The sequence below is a fragment of the Lytechinus variegatus genome, chromosome 1, assembly GCF_018143015.1.
Source record: "Lytechinus variegatus isolate NC3 chromosome 1, Lvar_3.0, whole genome shotgun sequence".
NCBI classification, from domain to species: Eukaryota; Metazoa; Echinodermata; class Echinoidea; order Temnopleuroida; family Toxopneustidae; genus Lytechinus; species Lytechinus variegatus.
In genome coordinates this window covers 66,875,156-66,897,513 of record NC_054740.1, presented here as the reverse complement: position 1 = coordinate 66,897,513, position 22,358 = coordinate 66,875,156, and the positions used below count along the sequence as shown (strand labels likewise).

The 22,358-nt window shown below is 34.2% G+C and overlaps 1 protein-coding gene across 5 annotated transcripts in view; it reads right to left on the bottom strand.

Moving 5' to 3' along the window:
- Positions 1-1,423: 1,423 nt before the first annotated feature.
- The window catches only part of LOC121420377, a 31,832-nt gene continuing 10,897 nt past the window's right edge, over positions 1,424-22,358 (bottom strand). Inside the window, exons 6-10 of one of the 5 annotated variants that reach the window (XM_041614999.1) lie at positions 21,920-22,038; positions 20,618-20,626; positions 18,648-18,695; positions 14,722-14,772; positions 5,932-6,021 (exon numbers count right to left, since the gene is read on the bottom strand). In XM_041614999.1, coding sequence (XP_041470933.1) covers positions 14,759-14,772; positions 18,648-18,695; positions 20,618-20,626; positions 21,920-22,038 — 190 coding nt within the window. In that variant the 3' untranslated portion in view covers positions 5,932-6,021; positions 14,722-14,758. Of the gene's footprint in view, positions 6,022-11,988; positions 12,048-14,721; positions 14,773-18,647; positions 18,696-20,617; positions 20,627-21,919; positions 22,039-22,358 lie in introns of those variants that run through there. The other 4 variants (XM_041615012.1, XM_041614987.1, XM_041615006.1 and 1 more) reach the window with 4 other exon arrangements.

Here is a 22,358-nt window from a genome sequence, read left to right as displayed (position 1 = left end):
GTGTTTATATGTGAGACAGACATTGTGTGTAATGTTTTCTGAAATACTTGACAAGGATTTGAATGGATGTTTGTCCTTTGATAATAAGGAAGGCTAATAAATTTTGTACTTTTTGTCACCAACAGGAATACTGGTCAGGTGTTGTCTTTTTCTGGTTCTGTATAGTCCATGGCTCTGTAACGCATGATTAGCAATCAATCACTGAATGACCAATCAAGATCAGTGCATGCACATTGGGCTCTATCCACTGAGCAGGATCCAATCAAAATCATTCTTTCATATCTGCAATTATTTGCAAGCCTTTGTGTTACAGGGCCCTGGGTAACATTTCACGAAGTGTCGTTAGTTTTACAGATTGCTTTACAAGCAGTAATCAACATCCATGCATCTGATAGGCTTTATAGAGTAAATAAGTCAGAATAATAAAAATGAGATGCTGTATGGAATATCTGTCAAACTGGTGGGCCGGTGTATCATGAATCTGTATACAATTAATATTTCCCCAAGAAACACATTCCAGTCGTCCATCAAGTTGGCGTAACAGCTTCATGAAACACCCACTGGGTCCACGGTTCATGAAACTTGGATAAGGTAGGGATGTGACGAGGGAGAAGTGAGCTCATGAAATGAAGGGTCATTTGAAGAGAATTCTCAGACTGTCAGGAGTGAGAGGGACAGAAAGGGCCAACAATCCGAGAGGGGAAACGGACAAGAGAGAAGGTAGTAAAAATGAGCTCATGAAATAGGATTAAAATGAGAGGGAAATAAAAATCACAGTGAGCTTTGAGACTATTATTGACATACATACATAAAAGAGACTATTTTGATGAAAAGGTTTGAGGTTCAAATCAAAGGCAGGTGATGTCAATTCTTTTAGATTATTAAATGTGGGGCATCAATTGCATTTATTTTGCTGATGAGGTATTTGCAAACCTGAAAAGTATATGAGCCTGCCATATCTACACGGGGTAGAGAGAGGGTTGAGGGAAAAAAATGAGAGGAAATGGTCCGTGGAGTGTATTTTAATTTGTCATCATTAGCATGTGTGGGCAATTTAGTCTGGAGACATCTGAATACTATGAACAAATAGGAGAGCCTCAGTCAGTTTTGCATGCATTATGCAATTCAGTAAAATATCCAACATTTTTTTTTCTTTTCCATTTATTCAATGTAATATTCCAAGGCCACAAATGGGCTATCCTTGATGCCCTATTCACAGGCCCCACTGTTCCTCTATATTAGGGGAAACATTTGGTGCCATTTTGATTTTGCCCATTTGTGATGTAATAAAAAAATGTGCACTGTAGAAATAATGGAAATATTGATTAAACGATCATGTGAAAATATGAACGTAGACGCTCAACATACTATTTGACAGGCACAAAGTTTCGACTAGAATGAAAGAAACATCACACAGTCCAAATAAGTCTACTACTACCTTTAATGGTAAAAAGATGATAGAAAAATCATTGCAATATAAATACTGCCCATAAATAATGTGAAGTCATACATCTTGTATCCCATAGAAAGTTAAATACAATTTAAAAAACATAACAAAAAACCCCATGAATTTGAAAAGTTTTACAAATTAATGATTCTCTGGATGAGACTTTCTTGTACAGTACAATATGTCAATGTAACTGCACTTTCTTTGAAAAGTGAAATGATAGATATAAACTGGACAAAAATTTAATACAAAGCAAAATTTCTATCTGCCATTACTTTCTTTGAAAAATGAAATCATAAAGATATACATATATCTTGTTATAATATACACAGCAAAAACAATATTGGTCAAATGTCTAATTGCACAATGTGATAAGTACATGTATATACTTTTCTCCATAGGGCTAAAAATGAAAAGGCATCCCGAATCACACTTCAAAAATACAATAATTGTCTTTTTAAAATTTTCCTTATTGCATTAAGATTCATTTTGGTCCAGAATACAGGTTATTATTAAGGTAGTGATACTGCATTTATGATACTTCCATTACTTTAGCAAATATTGATAAGCCTTGTAAGAATACAAAACAAAATGAACTAATTAATGCAGCACATTCCATACTACAAACGAATGTGATGGGAATATATAAATGACATTTTAAGAGACTTTTTCAAATAGATAAATGTTATTTCAATGTATTAGCACAAACCTATACCCATGTTTCCATATTACATTTCGAAATATATACCCATTTTTTTTATATTTAAGATGTTTCCTCCATGATACTCTTGTTTTCTTCTCATATTTCAAATTTCAAACAAATAATAGCAATATTGGTAAGATGTTTATGGTATTCCGAGAGAACAAACAGATCCAATACCTTTATACTCAATCTAAGGTCACATCAAAAACTAATTTTTTCTAGAAGTGATCTTTTTAAATAGATATTAAAACAATGAAAGACATACTCTATTTCTAGTTACCTAAACACGTACATACTGCAAGTAATTGTAAAACCATGCTCAATTTAAATTTGGGTATCTGTTATATTCATGGTACATTAGTTTAACATGCACAAACATTTACTCATTAAATGCTACAATGATTCAACATGCATGCTATTGTGATCATTACATAATGTTTTCAACAAATCATTTATTGCTGGTAAATATAAATATGAAGATATTATACAAAGAGTTAAACTGTACAGTACATGTGCATGAATATCCACATGTACTGTAAATTGTGGATTTTCCAGAATCCAAAATCAGGGTTTAACCTGAAAGCTGAGACACTTGTAGTAGTACTTGATATGATAACCTTTTCATTAGTTTCATGGAAAGAGGTTATTGAAGTACTTCAGAATAATTTGATAAAGTGCTTGAGCTTCAAGTGAAGATATGAACATTCATGATGGCATAAGTGTAGTACTATTGATTTATATAATTACTTGAATATTAATACTATATCACTGTCTCATATTACTGTGAAGAGGAATCACAGGCACATATATTCATATTATGCCAATTTCCAACTGTTATAAACAATATCCTCACGGACTGGTCAATATCATTCAAACTGCTCATTTTTCCTTCAAGAGTTTCTAATTACATTTATTTAAAAAAAAATTCTCAATTATTCCAAACACCAATTTGATGACAGTTTCTACACGTACCAACCACCACCATGTTTAGCAATCTTAGAAAAAATTTTAAGTAAGCACACCCAATATTTGGTATTGATGAGTTCAAACAAAATCATGAATATTTTTTTCTGCTATGAAACAATGGACCAGACGACACTTTCAGCTAGATTCAGGTTTTAATACAGTAAGTGGTAAAGAATTGCTCAAGGTTCCAGGCCCAAAATCACCACTTTCACAGGTAACACATTTGCTCCGGCGGTCTTAATATATCAGAGGGCAGAGGGTTTGAGAAAGGATTGTAAGAGAATAATGTTTCAGAATAATGTAAAGATAAGGATTCTGGTTTATTTAGTTTTGTAGGTTAGATTATGTTTGGGTTTAACATGCAGATTTTCCGTTGGAGCAATTGTCGCTGGAGCAAATGTCATGGAACCCTTCCACAAAGGTTAATTTAGGTACATGAAATTGATCATAAGGCTGATTTAATTGATCATTACATGCAATCAATTGTACAAATCGACTCTACGATCAATCCCTACGCTTTGTGATACAGGCTGTTGTGGCAAAACATGGCTCAAGTACATGTACCTTAAATAGAGCTACAAGGTTTGAACTTTGCCAGATGAGACATTAAGAATAGATTACCACTGAATTGGACACTGGACTTCACAACAGAATGATGCAAATTCAAAACACTGATCATTTTAATCTTAATATTGGGCAGTAGACACAAATAATATGAAATTTAGATTTTTAATAACTATATCCACCTACATGTATGTACATGATTCCCCATTACGGTTTTCTTTGACCTTTCACAGAAAGGAGAACGAGAAGTTATTTTCATTTTTTTCTTTTAAAGTACAGTTTAACATACCCGTGCCTGTAGACATCACTAAACAACATAAAACAAGTTGACAGTTTTCTTGCTTTTTATAGTGTAAAGTACCTATTTAAAGCATCTTTTTATGGTCCATATTGGACATTTTTGCATTTTTTTTACTTGAATTTGCAATCCTTAAAACATTTAATTTACAAAAATAGGAATTAGTCTTGTCATTGACAACTTCCCAACAAACAATTCTGGACGGATATATAGATAAGAAGAATAATGCATGTGAGAAGAAATGAACCTGAATTTTTCATCTTCTAGACTAGTGTATAAATGCATAACGTCAATGGGATGATAAGCCTAGTGTCTCGTAAAAGGTCAAATTTGTATAAGAGCCAGGAGTCAAGTTTGCCATATCTTTGGTACATACAATGGTGACCTTGTCTATGAACAGGACCACATCATCGACTCCATTTTTGCAGCAAATTGAGACTGGGTTCTGGCGAGCAAACCAATACTCACTAGAACTTGAGATAGGAATCCTATAAACCCCATTGATGTTATGCAGAAAATCCTTCAGCTTTTTGAAAGACAATACATTGATTGTTGTGTCTTCAGGCATTTCTTACCACATGAAATACAGCCTTCGACGCACTCTGGCTGTGGTTCATCATCGTAAGCTCATTGTCGCAAAATCATCACAGCAAACGTACACCACCCCTTGAGGACAACTTGAGGAAATATCTTTGGCACAGTTAGACCCCTTGACATCAAGCTTGGAGATTGAGGGTGGGGCTTTTTTATTACAACTTGGCCCCGTCTTACAAAGAGTTAAAATTGATCCAATCAATATGGAATTCTTTTTCTTCAGATAATAAGAACAATGTCCTTTGTAAATAAAGAGAAGCTCACTGAAATTTCTATAAAAATATGAATATACATCATAACTGGAAAATATTTTAAACAATCATGTAGTTTAGATGTTGACGTTGCTGGCTTTCCATAGTTGTGATTGATTGATTGGATCAATCGTAACTCTTTGTAAGACGGGGCCCTGATCATACAGAATAATCTATGCAATCAATCATAAAAACCAGCCCCGAGATCAATCACTAAGCCTAAGTTAGTGACGGCCCCTGGCATCATCAGAAGATATGTTGTTAATTGTGAGTACTATTTTTAGAGAGATGTCACAGATTGCTCACCAAGTTGTCCACATTACAAGGATGGAAAAGTACAGGAAACAAAGGCGAGCTTTCGGCAAATGTGTATTTGAGATAGCACTATGCAGGAGAAACCCACCTACAATATGGCGTTATCGGGACTGCTATTTGGCATCTATCAGCATCCTTTGATAGCTGTGAAACTTCTTTAAAACCAAACATGGCTATAAAAACATATTATCCAAAGATCTAAGCTGACCTTTAGGAATGATGCCAATGTTACATTATAAAAAATATCTTTAAATCTGGGTCTCCATTTTGACGAGAGCCTAGATTTCACCAATGACAGCCAGAAATTCACTATCTCCTTTATAGTTCTCTCTAAATCACCCTTTCAGCGATAACCTGGACGGTTTAAAAGTTCCAAAGCACAGTTAATAATACTGACCCCAATATTAAAAGAGGGTAAAGGTAGAGGGCAATTGATTGACCTACGACCCTTGATTATTTTCAGAGAGTGTTGCAAGTGATTTATCATCCCCCTGGTCATCATCCTTGTCAATAGCATCGACCAGGGCTTGCTTACTGAGCTTACGATGATGCTTCTTCTTCCTCTTATCTTTTTTCCTATCCTTGTCATCCGAATCGCTGCCATCGAGGGACATTGTCCTCGGCGTGCTTGATGTCACAAGCGGGGGCAACTCGATAGCATGTCTTGACCCTCTTTGCTGGAAGAGGTCATTGGAGTTGTTCGATGAGAAGTTGTCTAGCTGTTTCGCGGGCTTGACCTCAATGGGGGTTGTGGTACCGTTGGCGCTGGACTGGACTTCTGGTTGGACCTGGACTGGGGTATGGGCTCGAGCTTCTCGTCCTTCTTTGAGCTTCTTTTGTCGTCGGAATCTCTTGGTGGTTGTTGCAGTTGTGGTGGTGTCGGCTGAGGGGGGTTCAAAAGAATGGATAATGAAAAGAAAAAAAAAGCTTGATAATTTATTTTGTCTACATCAAATAGGCCTACCATCAGTTCTATGTGTATGGAGTTCTTAAGTGGTTTTAAGAACATTATTATTGCAACTGACAATGCAAAACTCCAAAAGCTGTCCTGTGCAAAGCTCATTACATTTCATATATCTTAAAAAATGACAAAGCAAAACAAAGTCAAATTAAGTTTCTTGTGAATTATCGACAATCGTCAATCTTGATATAAAAACAAATTGAAGTTTAAATATGCATGTTAAAGGTTAAATATGCATGAAATTAAATACTGCATGTTATTCATGTAATACATGGATATATGGGTAGCAAAAATATGATGCTGTTAAACAAGTGACAAAAATGGAGACATACAGTAAATGAAATGGATAAAAATGTTAGAATGTTAAGATGTACAGTAATAATGCAGTCTAACAAGTGAAACCCTGATATCAAATCAACAAAAGATATTATAGGGCCCATAACACAAGCCTTGCAATCATCTTAGAACATATTTTTTACAATTGATTGCATTGACTATAGTGTACAATCAATCGCAAAAATCAAGTGTATGATTAATCACTAACCTTGTGTTACGGGACCCTGTTAATAAGATCATTGACATACCATTGGTTGGTTGGGAGTCAGTTTTCGAGTGTTATTAGGATGTAGTAGGGCAGTTTGCATTGTTAAGCACTTGTAATGAGTGATATTGTATAAGAAAGTTGCTAAATACACAATGGAGAATACATTCAAATTGTTTTTTATTTGAGTTTTTTAAACAATATTATGTCATGCACTTTTCAATTTGAATGCATTTAACAATATTGAGAGCAGAAAAACTCACTCATGAAGGGCTGTTTCATAAAATCCAGATTTCTATGACAATTTCAAAGTGAGCATTAAAAGCAACTGAAACGGTGGCATTCGAATGGCCAAAAGCAACTTTGTCATTGTATTCCATCTAGCATTCATAATTAATTTCAGACAAATTTTACAATTCAGCACTGAGATCTTGGGCTTATTTAATGTCATAAAGAGTGAGAGAAAACTGTCTAATATTTTTGAAATTTACTTAATACATTATATAATTCAAATGGAAATTGTACAGTATTTTTAGTTCTCTGATAACCAGCAATACAGCTTTAATACACACATGTAAACAAAGATATGATATGATATGAAATAGTACATGTAGCTGTTATTACAGGCTGATTCCAGAAAGTAGAGCGAAAATGATTTAAAAAGAGGTCAAAGCAGAATGAAGGGACTTAAGCAGAAGACTGTAGAAAAAAGGATGAAGATTAAAAAGAAGGAAAGTTCTATATCCTGCCAATTTTACAAAAGTAAAGCTTTGCTTCATTTACCCTTTATAATCATACATGACTTCTAAATGAAAAAGAGAATCTCCAGTATCTTAAATAATCATCTATTGCAAAATGGTCAATATCCAAAGTGATAATCAAAGACCTATCCAATTTGATATTTTATGGAAATTATAGATCTGGGGCCCATTTCATAAAGAGCTACAACTGTTGTAACTTTGCTATTATGGCAACTACCATGGCAACAGGGCCCAGCAGCCAATCAAAATCAAGGTTACCATGGTAGTTGCCATAATGGGAAAGTTACAACAGTTGCAACTCTTTATGAAACTGGCCCCTGGGGGCATTTCACCAAGAGCTTGAGAGTGACATGCTTAAACCCCAATGCGCACATGTACATGTAATTTAACGCTTAATAGGCTGATCATTCACCATAGTGCACATCCCATGCGCATGATCTGAGCAACATACAACACGCAACTGAAATTTTAGTGAAATCTTTGCGAAACACCCCCCTCCCCTGCATTTCGACATGTTGCATTCACAGAACTCTGCAAAAAGTAGCACGGTTTATTTTCAATATCTCCGATGTGAAAATGATATTTCACTAGAAAAAAAAATTGAATCATGAAGGACATATTCCCTCAAACAAAGATTTATATGGTCCAGCCAAGAAAGGCTATTCCAAGAGAAACAAAATAGAGCATGTGAATACAAGATTTTGTTTGCAGATTGGTGGGCAAAAAGTCTCTTCCTGACCGCAGAGAAAAAATAGAAATATTCTACAGAAATGGAAGGCTGTTTGAACTCTAGCTCCTTGGTACAGCAAATGAAATACATTTTTACACATTGACAATGGTCTTGTTTTTTATAACAAAAATGGTAACATTACAGGTATATTATTTTTATATGTTAAATCATGTTTGTAGACATCTCCATAAGCTTTCAAAAGATTTTGGTTAGTATAACTAATGAGCCTGCAGAGAGTTAGCACATATGATAATCTTATCATTACTGCATTTCAAATAAGGCATTTCAAATAAGGTAAACCAGAAATGTAAAGGTAAGAGACAGTACAATAAAATAACCCTCCTTAATTGGTTCTATTGTGATTGCTGAGTTACATTTATTGGTAGCAGAATTCTATACAATTATTACAGAAACTACATCTTGAATGATCGCAATTTTTTTGCTAAACAGTTAGTATAGCGAAATTTGCTTCAATTCTTCCTCAACAGTTGTGTATAATGAATATAAATTATAACATTCCAAGCTTATCTTTTTTATTCTCTCTCTTGTCCAAGTCCATGTTTTAGCTACAATAAGTTAAATATGGGAGATTGATGTTTAAACATTTACCAATCTTGTGGGTAGTTTATATCCTGAAATCTAACCTTGAAATGCCTGGGAAAAAAAATCTAATTGAATTCCTCATTGGAATTACCCAAAAATTGTTTCATTTTTTTAAATAAATAATTTACTTGAACTGAAATATCGACTTGGGTCATTCTAATATTCATATACTAGTACTCAATTGATAATGGAAGAACTGCTGCACTGTGAGTGCTATAAATATAACACTGCCCACACTATTGGATCCTAACATCATGGAGGGTCCATGCTAACATATACCTACATGTACATGGTAAATTGAGGGGAGGGGGGCAGATGAAGGCAGGAAATAGGAAGGGGAATAGAGGCCAAAAGTTAATATACGCCCATGGAATTCAGTGAAATTTGTTTGTTTGTCAAACATTGCAAAATTTACTATATCTTCAGAAATATAAATACTACCGTGACAAATTTGATATCAAACAATTGGGATGCCGTTGGAATTAGTATATTTCATGTGAAATTCTCTTTGAAGATAAACAAGTAATATTCCTGCCAAATGTATTCTATTATTGTTATTATATTTTCAAACAACGTTTCATAGAAATATAAAATGTCAAATCTGTGATTTCTATTACATTTTCTATCATTATATGTCACCACTGAACAAATAAGTGTAATCTGAAATATTTGGGTTGAGAAGTAACTAGCAAAAGTATGTTTTTGTCAATTTTTTATTTCTAATTTGTCTAAATTATTAAGATTTTTGGGGAAAAAATGACACCATAGTATTCATCAGCTCCTGATGACAAAGCAATGTGATGAAGGGGCATGACGTACTCATTTGTTTGATATCAAATTCATCATGATAGCATAAACATTTTTCTAAGATACATTAAATTTTATGATGTTTGGCAAGGGTAAACATTTTCTATTTTCCTGGGTGTATGTAAACTTCTGGCCTCAACTGTATGTATGAGACCCTCTGAAATTATCTTATTTCTTTTTTTTGAGGAAAATTATGGCGGATTTCGCCATCAGCCCAGAGAACCATGGTTGTGGTTATTGTACATGGTACAAAACATTAACCCATCGCCTATTGTGATCCTTGTGCACAGCCTTTGGGAATCATAAAAATTCAGTGGTAAATGGGTTAACGTCTTGCAAAAAAGGTTAGTGGTTTTCCATAATAGGTTTATAAATTTTGGTATCCCCATGTCATACAAAATGGACAGTTTCTTATATATATGTAAAACGGTATTGCCGATTATATTATGTACACATGAAATAGAAAGTTGGAACATGGGCTTTGTTATTGTTATGTATGACAGCTACATGTAGATGGATCCTTGTCATTTGATTGGTTGTTTGATGTCGATCATTCAGCCCACTTTACAATGACATCACCATCCATGCAATTTTGGATCCATACGATTTAGTCCATTGCACGCTCGCCAAGATCACCTGCACCGGCGCTCAATGTTAAAAACACTCATGTTTGCAGTGAACATATTGAAAATGCAACAATCAACAGACAGCGCTCGTACTGCATGCACTTTTGCATTCAAATGTATAAATTTCAAATGACAAGGATTTTTTTTTTCAGGTGTCATAAAACAAATGTTCCCTTTTATTCATGCAAGGACAGAATACTTCATTCAGTGAAATACAAAATGAATGATCCATTCAACGAGGCGTAACCAAGTTGAATGGATCTTTCACCTCGTGAAGTAATCTGTCCAATGCACTCAGAAACATTTATTATTTGTAAAGAGGTATAGAAAGATTGAAACAGAACAAAAATTTTAATTCACATCAGTACAACAGAAATTATTTTTTACACAGGTTGTGGGGGCTAGCCAGGGTTTCTAAGATTGCATTATTTATTTGTTGGAGAAAGGGGTGACATCAGTTTATATTTTCTTTAGTGAGTTTCTTTTTAATTACAGCCAAAGTTTGATGAATGCTGAATGCTCTATAAGCTAAATGCAATTTATGTGTGCCAATTAGAATGCATTTATTACTACACCAAACCACCCACATAAATGATGCATATTACTATGAATATAAGTAAGAACTGGTCACTTAGAAATAATGATGAAAATTATTTTTCTGATATCATTTATCTCACCTTTTTTCATGACTCTATAAATTTAAGAACCTCAAGGAAAAAATAAGAATCAACCAATTTTACCATCATCATTACACTATTGGTGACCAGCCCTTATATCAAATGTACCCAACTATACTGTACTAATGATATATTGCATGTCGATCAATGCATTTCAGAGAAGAAAATATACCCAACTGTGGCAGATTTTTATTCAACTATAACTTGAACTGAAATGACATTTTCTTTTGAATATAATCAAACAATTGCACACACACTTTGATTTTCAATATTGACTCCCATCCGACCTATACATCTATTTATTTGTGGGTGGAAATCAATTAATTTTGGGTGAATCTATATAGATAGCTTCACATCCAGGGGTATTCAAAAATGAAATCTATAGGAGTATTTATTCATCTTCATTTCAAGGATGATAGAGTAAGATTTTTTTTTAATCTTGTCAAAATACTCTCTACCAATCTTCAGATATAAATGTAATACACAAAAATATTCTGTTGTGTATTTCATGTGTAATCTGCTATGATGGAATGCCAATACCTGTAATTTGCAATACTAATTCTCAATTGAATACCTCGGATTACTTTCATCCTGTTATGTCACTTCACCTAGAATGTAATGTACATCTATCCTGTAGTTATATCCTACTTATTTCTTCACGTACATCTTTAAGTGTTTATCGCTTTATGCTACCATCTCCTTGGCCTACTAAAGTGATTTAATTCATCTTAAGAATTTGTAAATAAACTTTACATCACATAACAACCTTCGATTTAATAATTTGAAATAACTTTATGCCTCAAGATATCTCTTACGTCCTACTTTTTGTTTAAAAAGAAAATGTAACTGAAGACGTATTTATTTTATTGTCTGGTACAATTGTAAGCATACTAGTAGCGCATACTGATGGAGTAGGTTTAAATGATTATGCGATATGTGAATGTCAGCAACTTTTTATTTCTTTTCTTTTTATTATACCTTCAAGTTTTCAGCTTCAGAATTTACACATCTGCATGAAGCTGGGTATACATTTTTTTCTTCAAAGATATGCACTGTCGACATGTAAGTAAATTTGTGTATTATCCCAAATAGATGTTATACATGTAGAATATAAAACTTTTGACTTGCATGAGGATCAACTGACCTGGTCATAAAATCATATTTAAGATGTCAACGCAACATTGACACCTGTAACATCTTCACCTGACAAGGAACATAGAAACAAAATCTCACGCATGAAACTGTTCTATTGAGATAAAACCATAAGCAAAAAAATGGATATATATATATATCAAACAACAAAAAAGGAACAAAAATAACAATGAGAAAATAACATTACAACTGATGGAATGGTAAAAAAAGAATCTGCAGTTTCAGCAAATATGGACCAAAATGTCATACTCATAAACTTATAAATACTACAATTTGGAAATTAATTTCAAGAAAATAAAGAATTACAGGCAATACTGGTAATCAGAAATACCAAATTATAAATGAAATTTACTTTCAAAAACTTTTCACGACTCTTTCATTCTAATGGAAATCAAAGCTTTCCCAGATATACACCAAAAGGGAGAGTAGAGCAAGTGATGAAAAATAAAAACAAATTGAAAATAAAAAAATAACATATATTAAACAATCTTTCAATACAATAATGCAATTGTTCACGCATGTGACATTTTTCCTATATCGCATAGGAGACAAAGTCTTACTCCTTGGAAAGATGAATTTGGGTTTAGGGGTTCTATGCTGACAAATAAAAAGGCTTACAAGTTACAAAAATATGAGGATGAAGCCAGTGGCGGACCATGACCCGGAGGAGACAAAGCATTGGAGGGGCACAGCATGCAGTGCCCCTCCAATCATTTGTCTCCTTCGGGTCACGGTCCGCCACTGGATGAAGCATGTACAGTTGTTAAAATAATGAAAATGTGACACCATATTATACAGTGAAAAAGCACTGCAGAAACTAATAGGTGAGAGAGGGGCTATGTGTACACCACAAGCCAAGTGCTGTCAGAATTCATGGTATTTTAGACCATGGAGATTTGTCATAAAAAAACATTTATTATGAATTTGTTTGACAATTTTCAATGAATTGAATTCATTCATTGCCAAATCATAATTTGTTGTGTAGAAAATACATTTTCATAAGACATCTCCCCAGAGCATTAATTTAGCCGTGGTGTAGAACTCTAAAGAATAAAATTTTGAAATAGGAACAAGAATAATTGAGCTTTCAAATGATTCACCTTCACAAAAATGCTCCTCTCTAAAATAGGTGTACTGTTATTCTAATTCTCTCTAGATCACTAATTATTCTTTCTTTTAAACTGCAAAATATTCTACTCTTTTGATAATAAATAGCAATTCGTTAGTGAGAAAAGGTCTGGTTTTCCTTTAAAATATACATATAGAAAAAAAATTCCAAGATCTGTAACCCATGTCAGCAAAATTATTGACCTTCTGGGATAGTAAATGAACCTAATTTCAAGAAGAAAAGGTATGAATTAATACATGCACAGAAAGCAAAATCTTACAAAAAATATAAAAAATAACACCTAAAAAACACCCAGAAACATCAGCATGCATCTAAATACATAATTTGAGAAAATAAGTGGAAAATATGTACATTGAACAAACAAATGCAGATTACAGTAACAGATCCTCAATCTCATACATCGCATACAAAATAAACCCCTTGCAACCACCTAATGTATGGTGGGCGGAGATGCAGAGTCAGTATAAGGAAACCATGTATACATGTACACTGTTGAATCTCTATACTCCAATCGCCAATGTTCTTCGACCATTTATATAAAAACAAAATTCCCGCATTTCTAATGCATAATATAGCTTTAATATATCGGCCACCAATTGCTTCCCTTTTTAAAGCCAACAGAGTTTTAAGACAATAACATAGATATGTATTATAAAACTACTTTTAAGGAAACCAACAATGAAAACCAATGCATGCAATGCTATACTATCTTAAGAGTAATTGTTGCAGGAAAGAATAATGTCAAGACACCAATGATGAACCCTCTTGAAGGTTTATCTCTGTACATGCTACAGTAATTTCATTCATCCCAACCAGGTTCAACATAAAGTACAGTATTTGACAGAAAAGGGGTACACAATCACACACAAAAATCAGGTTATCAGTGTAGCTCTTTCTTCAGTTTTAATTTCTTGAAATCAAACAATAATTCAAGAATAGAGAAGACACGAAGCGTTGGTCCTACAGAGCAAGCTGCAAACTATACTACATCAACTTATCCATAATGGGGTGTTATTACTTCATCTTAAGCTAAGTGTTTGATTGTAAGACTCATTTCTATGATTGATTGCATTGAGCATTTTGTGATCAATCTAGAAATCATTTTTTGGGCGGTCCTGTTTAATACTCTACATACAGTATATCACATTTCAGTTTTTGTGTTTATCTGACTCTTCAAGAGACATTTCTAGTGTTCACTTACAATTTGTATCCACTCCTGAAATTGATAGTGGATTGACTCCCCCCCCCCCCCGAAAAAAAAATAAATAGCATATATTGTAGCATAAAAAAAATCAAAGATGCTCATGAATGATAATACTCCCCACATACCAATCAATGCACAAGCCCAAATAAATTATAGCATGCTAAGCTTTTAACACATAATTTAAACCAAAGAATGAAATAAATGTTAGTAAAGCAAATGCATTTTCTTTAATGTGTGAATTTCTTTCTTAAAACCAGGAATACAACAAGCAAGGAAATCATAAAGACAAATGAAACAGAAACAAGCAAGAAGTCATGGCATCAGGCAAGAGGAAAAACTGGAATTATTTCTAGGAAAAAAAAACAAACACAAGGTGCGACGAACCTCTATACCTTTGTATGTGAGAACGGTGTCGAAGTATTGCCTATTTTATGCCTTCACCTCTGCCGATTTGTTACAAGTGAAGTAAAGAAGTGAGGTGAAAGTGAAAAAAGAAAGAAAACAATTAGTACAACCATTTCGGGAATGAATGATAAGAATTTAAGAAAATGGGGAGAGGGAGGGATATTAGAATATTTCAAGGTCAAAGACAGATAAATTTAGGACTTTGGACTGAGAACGACAGAGAGTTACCTCTACATAATGATACAGATATGTTCCAGTGTAATAGGATTGATACAGGAGTTCTTTTTCCAACCTGTCCCCTGAGTCGTCAATCAAAGTTTACCATTCAATCTATCAAACTTTAAGCGGTCATTGGTAACTTTTAAATTTAGAGCTTAGAGCTAACTCAATGAAATTGAAACCCTTGAACAAACAATAAGAATTAATCAAGGTTATCATGAGCATTAGAATGTCAAGGTCAGTAATGCAATACCCATCCTCCCATTGGCAATGCGACCCATATTTATGATGTCACACATGAACTCTCCCCTTTGTACACTGAAAATATGCATGTACCCCAAAACAGCTATTTTTGCTCATGAATTCTCATTTGATACAAAGTATTTATCCATTAAATATGTTTGATGAAGCCTGTATTATGTCCTCCCATGAAAAAAAATACCCAACTCTGTAAAAAGAGAGAATTCAAAATACATAGATAAACGTAGAATAGGAAATTATCAAAATGAGGCATCACACATCATGGTCATATTGCCAATAGGAGGATGACTCTAACATAAATAGTGATCAAAACATTCAAATGCTAATAACTTGTCCACACAAGCTAACTTGTTCCAATGGCTTCCATCTCCTTTAGACACTAGTAACATTAAATTAAACATTAAAAGTACTCATTAAATTTCAAAATGAAATGGCATAGCTTAAACTGAAATACATGTACGCCCTCAATAATGAAAAAATATATATTAGCAATACTGGTGAAATTTTCAATGAAACCAGACAAAATGGGAAAATGATTTCATGATTTTTTCTAAATGATACAAATATAGTAGGATTTGCTTCTTGTAAACAAGCAATGAAATGTAAACAAGCAAAAAAAAAAAACACCCTCACCATCTGTTGCAAAAATGATTGAATTCGCAAAGCATTTGAAACAGTGAAACTTGGGTAATTGATCACTTTTTCAGGGAAAGTTCAAACAATAGCTTCCTACCTTTAGTGAAAAGAGCTACATTTGACTTCTTCATAAAACTTTTTTTCAATAACTAATGCTGAAATACATAAATTGACTCTTAGCCAATCAAACACCATGATGTCAGTACAGTATACATTGTATCATTATTTTGTCATTGATACATTTGTAAGTTTTACGAACTAAGAAGTGCCCCAGGGACAGCTAAACTTGGAAGAACAACAAATACTGCAAAAAACAAACTACATGTACATGTAGTGTCATATATATTCTCACTAGTTGCAGTTCACTGGAAAGAAATGCCTAACTGAAATTTTCAGTGCAGTGGGGATCCCATCTTGCAAAGCATTCATGATTTCCACAATGTTCTTGTTATTCTGCCTTTTAAATGAACTTTGAAGAGCAATATGGTGGCAATAAGGTGGCAATAAGGTGGCAATAAGCCTATTCATGTGCATCATAAAATGATCATATACCATCTATATATCTAGACCTGTGCACAAATTGAGGGCTTCAATATCATACGGTAAAACGGGGAATTGGGTGACTTTCCCCCTGAAATTGTAAAAAAAGAGACTTGTAAGATAAAAAAAAAGAGCCTGGAAAATCCCCATTCAATGCAATGTTAAAGGGGAAGTTCACCCTGACAAAAAGTTTATTGTAAAAATAGCAGAAAAAATAATAAAAAATATTGCCGAAGGTTTGAGAAAAATTCATCAAGTGATTAAAAAGTTATTAGAATTTCAATTATTTGATTTGTGACGTCATATGCGAGCAGCATTTCTACATAGCGAATGGTAAAAAATCAATAAAATGTCATTTTCTCAGAAAATTGAAAATGGTTTTCACTGTACCTTTTGTATATCAATAGGCAAATCATTTCACACCCGATCATGAATAGAAAACAAAATTAAGGCATCAGGAACCATACAAAATTTGAATTTCATGCATTTTATATTACATAACACATGGGGCAGCTGCTCGTTTATGACGTCACAAATCCAAAACTTTGAACTCTAATAACTTTCTTACTCTTTAACGAATTTTCCTCAAACCTTCACCAATATTTTTTACTATTTTTTCTGCTATTTTTACAACAAAGTTTTCTTCAGGGTGAACTTCCCCTTTAAAGCTTATCCAGTCTTGCAGATTTATGCAGTAGGTTGTCTAATGTACCCACCAAAAAAAAAAAAAAAAAAAACATTGCCTGCAGTAAATGAAAAAAAAATACAGTATCAAAAAGTAACTGTATATTCACCCACAAGCGTAAATACACATACATTTGCAATTGCATTATTAAAATTATGAAACTTCAGCAACATGCACAAATGCTTCCGGAATGCACATTTCTGATTAAAAGTGTATTAAAGGTTGAAGCATTCTTGAATGTTCTTTTATATACTCAGGAAAATTTAATTTTTTTCTATGAACAGGAAACTAGTTTTAATGAAGATGCCAGGTTTCTGATAAAGCTTATTGGTGAGTGTGAATGAGTATGAAATTTACGGAGAAATGATTGAAATCATTACCACACAGGCCCTTCAACCCACCTTACAACACTTGAATTATGGTACATGTACCTCACATCCAACATACATGTATTTAACCCCAACGCTTTCCCCACTCTCATGTACTCATCATCACGCAGTCCTATTTACTATTAATTACGACAGATAACCATCCAAATTATGTATGTAGTCACTAAAAGTCATTAAAAGGGTTTCAGTTAGAAGATCACTAATATCACTGTCACAGTTAGCATCTGGAAATACACTAAACTCTTAAACATAATATCTTTTAATTTATGCTTGGCAATATGACTTTAAAAATATTAGATGACTTTCTGATAATAAGAATATGTTAAACATTTTAAATATTAAGGACAAGTGATTAAGAATATTATCAAAACACCCCCACCCCTTTAATCCATTTTTAAGTCCAAGATGCATTGTCTTTCAATCTGAGGGGCATGGTTCAATTCCCAGCCATGGCGTGTCTCCCATTAGCAAGAAATTTACCCACATTGTGCTGCGCTCAACCCAGGTGAGGTGAATGGGTACCCGGGCTGGTAGGATGAAATTCCTTGAATGCTTCAGTGCCTATATGGCAGCACGGCTAAAGCAGTGCTTTGTATCCTCGGGCAAATAGCAGTTTATAAATCACGCTATTATCATTTTGAGTCCACATTCGGCAAAAAGCAAACATTTCACAAATGTTGATGGCTATGGTATGATCATGATGTACATTGATATCAAACTGTTGGCCCAGTTATTAATTCCAGAGGGGCAAAAGAGAAGATTCTTAACCATTTACATGAGGCATTATATCTGGAGCCCATCAGCACAATGTTTGAATATTTCATTACAGGTTTAAAATAAATTGGGTTTTTGCCTTGCTGGAATGCTTACATTGCATCCAACAAGAATTGAATGTACTAGCAAAACAATATCAATAGAATATTTTTTGCATATGCAGTAAATTCAGTTTGTAACACACACCAATGCAGCAGAAAATAGTCAGTAGTTTCACTTTGGCATAGATAGTTATATGCATGAGATATAACAATAGTTTTTGATACTTTTCAAACAAATCCAGAACAACACACAAACATTGACAAATACATGCCCTTTAATGGAAAATGTAAAGCTGTGTATAAATAGATCAGATCAAGGCATACACATGTAGCTGTACAGTTTAAAACCAAGCAATTGCTTAGGTTACCTTTTTCTTCTTCCGGTTTAGCAACATTATCACTGACTTGTACATCTTCTGTATGTACAAAGATACAGGAAATGTTGAGATTATGAACAATGTCATCTGTAAGTACTACCATCAATTAGAACGGCACAAACTATGCGATTTCTTGAGATCAGAATTTCAAAGAAATTGTAAATAACATTAATATATGGACATTCAAACCAATAAAATTTTGGCGATCAAGAGTTCAGAACAATGGTAGGACCAGTGAAATCGATATTCAGTCTAGATAGAGCCTCCCTGTAGGAATAAGAACAAATTCAATTCCAAACAGTAATGATGACATCATCGGCTGTGTCTTGAAGCCGATTTGGATTTTACTCCAACCACAGGGCTTGCGCAAAGCAAAATTATGATTTCATTCTTCCTAACATTATGCCGAACAAAAAATGTAATCATTTTGCTTCTTTGATTTTTCACATTTAATGCAGACTGCGATTTATTACATAAATTGTGTCGCATAGTGTTTGCTGGGCTTGAAGTTAATTTCTTCCTTTTTTTAAAACACACCGGTACACTGTACAGTACTCATTGGCGGCGGAAGCCAAAAATCTTAGGAGGGGACAACCAAAAAAATTTTGACAAGCCCAAAAAAAAAAGGTTCTCAACCCAAAAATTTTAGGGGGGACGTAGGAAAATAAATTGACAAGCAAAAAAAAAAAAAAAAAAAAAAAAGGGTTATCAACAACAAATTTAGGGGGGGACCGTCGTCCCTCCCTCCTCAAATTTAGGGGGGGACACGTCCCCCCCGCTTCCGCCACCTATGACAGTACTCCAACAATGTAGGGAATACATGAGCCTCAAGGCATCAGGTAATTTTACCCTTATGACAGCCAATATCAAACCTTAAATTTACAAAAAGGAGTGTTTTTGGGTAACCATCTTTTCTAAGGTTGCCCTAATATCTACCACAAACATTATTTAAGAACATTTAGAAAATCAATATTCTAGTATTCTACATGTACACACAGCAGAATAAAGGCTATGCCTTTACAACATAATTACTCATTGAACAATAAAACTAGCCCTTGAAATGAAAGATAAAGCCCCAGAAATTCGGCAATCACCCCCAATGTGACTGAAATAGCCTCTAGAAACAAACAAAGATTCTTACCCGGTGATATTATCATAACGGCCTAATTGTTTTTTAAAAAGAGGCAGGTTATGTGAAAAAAAGAGGGAGCAGGGCAGGAGTGAAAAAATACATTAGGAAAATTTTCAATGAGATAAGAAAAGATAGAGATAGAGGTTGATTTTTTAGAAGTTTTTGACAGAAAAGAAAGAGGGATATGATACAAAACAGAGGAAAAACATAGAGAATTGATTTGCAAAAGAAAAGAATAAACAAAACAAATACAAGAGAAGAAAATAACAGAACAGGGCATGGAGATAGAAGAGGAGATAGGGAGGGAGCAATAGAACAAGAAAAAGAAAAAGGAAGAGAGAGAGCAAGAGAAGGATAAGGAGAAAGAAAAAAAATGTAGATAAAGAAAAAGAGGATGAGAAAGAAAACTAAAGAAAAATATGGAAAGAGGAGAAATGGCCAGATGGGTGGAGTGAGTGGGGTGGGGGGTAAGAAAGAGGAGGAAGAGTTCAGAAAAAGGACCCCAAAAAATGTGAAGAATAATAAGGAGAAGGAAAAGATCTCCCTGAACCATCAACAGAGGACAGTACAACATGGATGAAAAAAAAGATTACATACAGTGTAGAGGTACATAGATGAGGTACAGTGTGTACAATTCAACATGATATTTGAACAAACTAGTAATTGTATCAATTGAATGTTGAATGATACCAGCTACATGTAAAAGCCCATATAACATAGCTAGTATTACAGTTTGGCAGAAATGTCCCATTGGTATAGTATGCAAAGTGCAATGAATAGCACATTATATTATTGTTTACAATTCTTGAAATGTTCAGAATCAAATTACCTTGTTTCGCTGGAAGTTATTAATGCAAAAGAGAGAAATAGTGGATTAAAAAAGCACACAATACTAATTTCTACAATGACACAAGATAAAGAGCATGGTGACTGAAATGATATCACACGGCAGATCTTCGGTCCTTCAATTACAAAAGACATTAATAGACTGAAATATTAATGATTAAAGGGTGTTTTATAAGATGGAAATTTGAAATTCAAATTCAAATTTAAATCGTAACATATGCTCTCAGGCGGCCGTGAGCCGAGTCAAAATCAGCCGTTATGACATATTAACATGTAATAGCTACATATACATGGTTTAAATAAAAATGGATAAAACGGCTGTTATCAACTCGCTGCACGGCCACCGTTGAGCAAATGTGTCTGAGGTATAAGATAATGTTTTAACTCAAAATACACCAGATAAGCCATAACTTGCTTGCCGGAACTGCCATGCAATTAATAACCTTGCACCAAGATTCTTGCGTTAGAAGAGTTTACACATGTCATGTACAGGAAATATATGTACAGTGCCTGATCACTCATGCATGGAAAAAAATTATGCTTGGCATTTTGCGAGGACAAACGTCCATTAACCCGGCACTTTAGTATAGGCCTGAAAAATGAACATTGCAACCCTGCAAAGGCACAAAATTGGTTTGATAAGGATAGCACTAAGCCCTGATACATATTAATTGATTGGTTGATTGTGGTTTAAGAGCATTGGACCCATAATTGCAAGGTTGTGAGTTCAAATCACAGCTCTGCCATTGCCTCCACTTTGATAAAAATACCCAAGAGTAATATCTGTCATCTAATAAGGTAAACCACTGCCCGATTAACTTAGACGGAAAACATTTCCTATGCTATTGGTTATATACCAGCTTGATGTTTGCCAGCAAAAAGAGCTGTCCTGCTGGGTTCCTAGGGAGCTACCATGAACAGAAACAGAAACATTTTTACAATTGATTACATTGACTCTGGTTTATGAGGCGAGACACAATTCACAAAATGTGAACAATCTCCTCCCTCCCACAAAAGAAAAAAAAATAGTGAAGTGGAGAGGCAGTTTTCCGGACTAACCATAGCAAGGTCTCATTTCTTCTCCAACCCATTCCAAGTTGTGTTGGCTTAATCATGGAAATTCCTCAAACTCTGAGAGGTGGGACCTTTAATGTGCTCACTGAGGGAAGAAAGTTCAAACAACAGTGTAATTTAATAGTTTGGAAAACAAGAGATCAATTCCTGCCATGAGGCAAAGAGGTCAGCCATCAGTCAATGGGAAGCTACCTGTTTTATTCATACTCACCATTGTTATCTTCGCTGCTGTATCCACCGCTCTTGACGGCTGTGAGAGTGATCCCTTCATCTCCCTTGGATCCAAACTGCTTTTGTCTCTGCTCTTGGATCTTCTTCTCCCCACGCGACCTGAAAACAAGGGTAGTAACATTTAACTGATCTCACACACAGTCTGCCACTTAGAACAATTCACACAGAAGGACAGTTAGCGCTTCGATGGGAATTACAATAAACAGTACGACATTATTTGAGATTCGAAGTAATTTTCTTATCATTCAACACTGAAAATGCGTCAGGATCTCGTTTTGTAGATTTTGACATGGAGTTCAACATGTCATACATGTATATGCAGGTCAAACTTTGCATTTGTGAGTGAAAAGCAACACTTTGTTTGGATTTTACATAAAGTACATGTAGGCAATTTGTTAGTGTCTACAGGCATCTCCTAC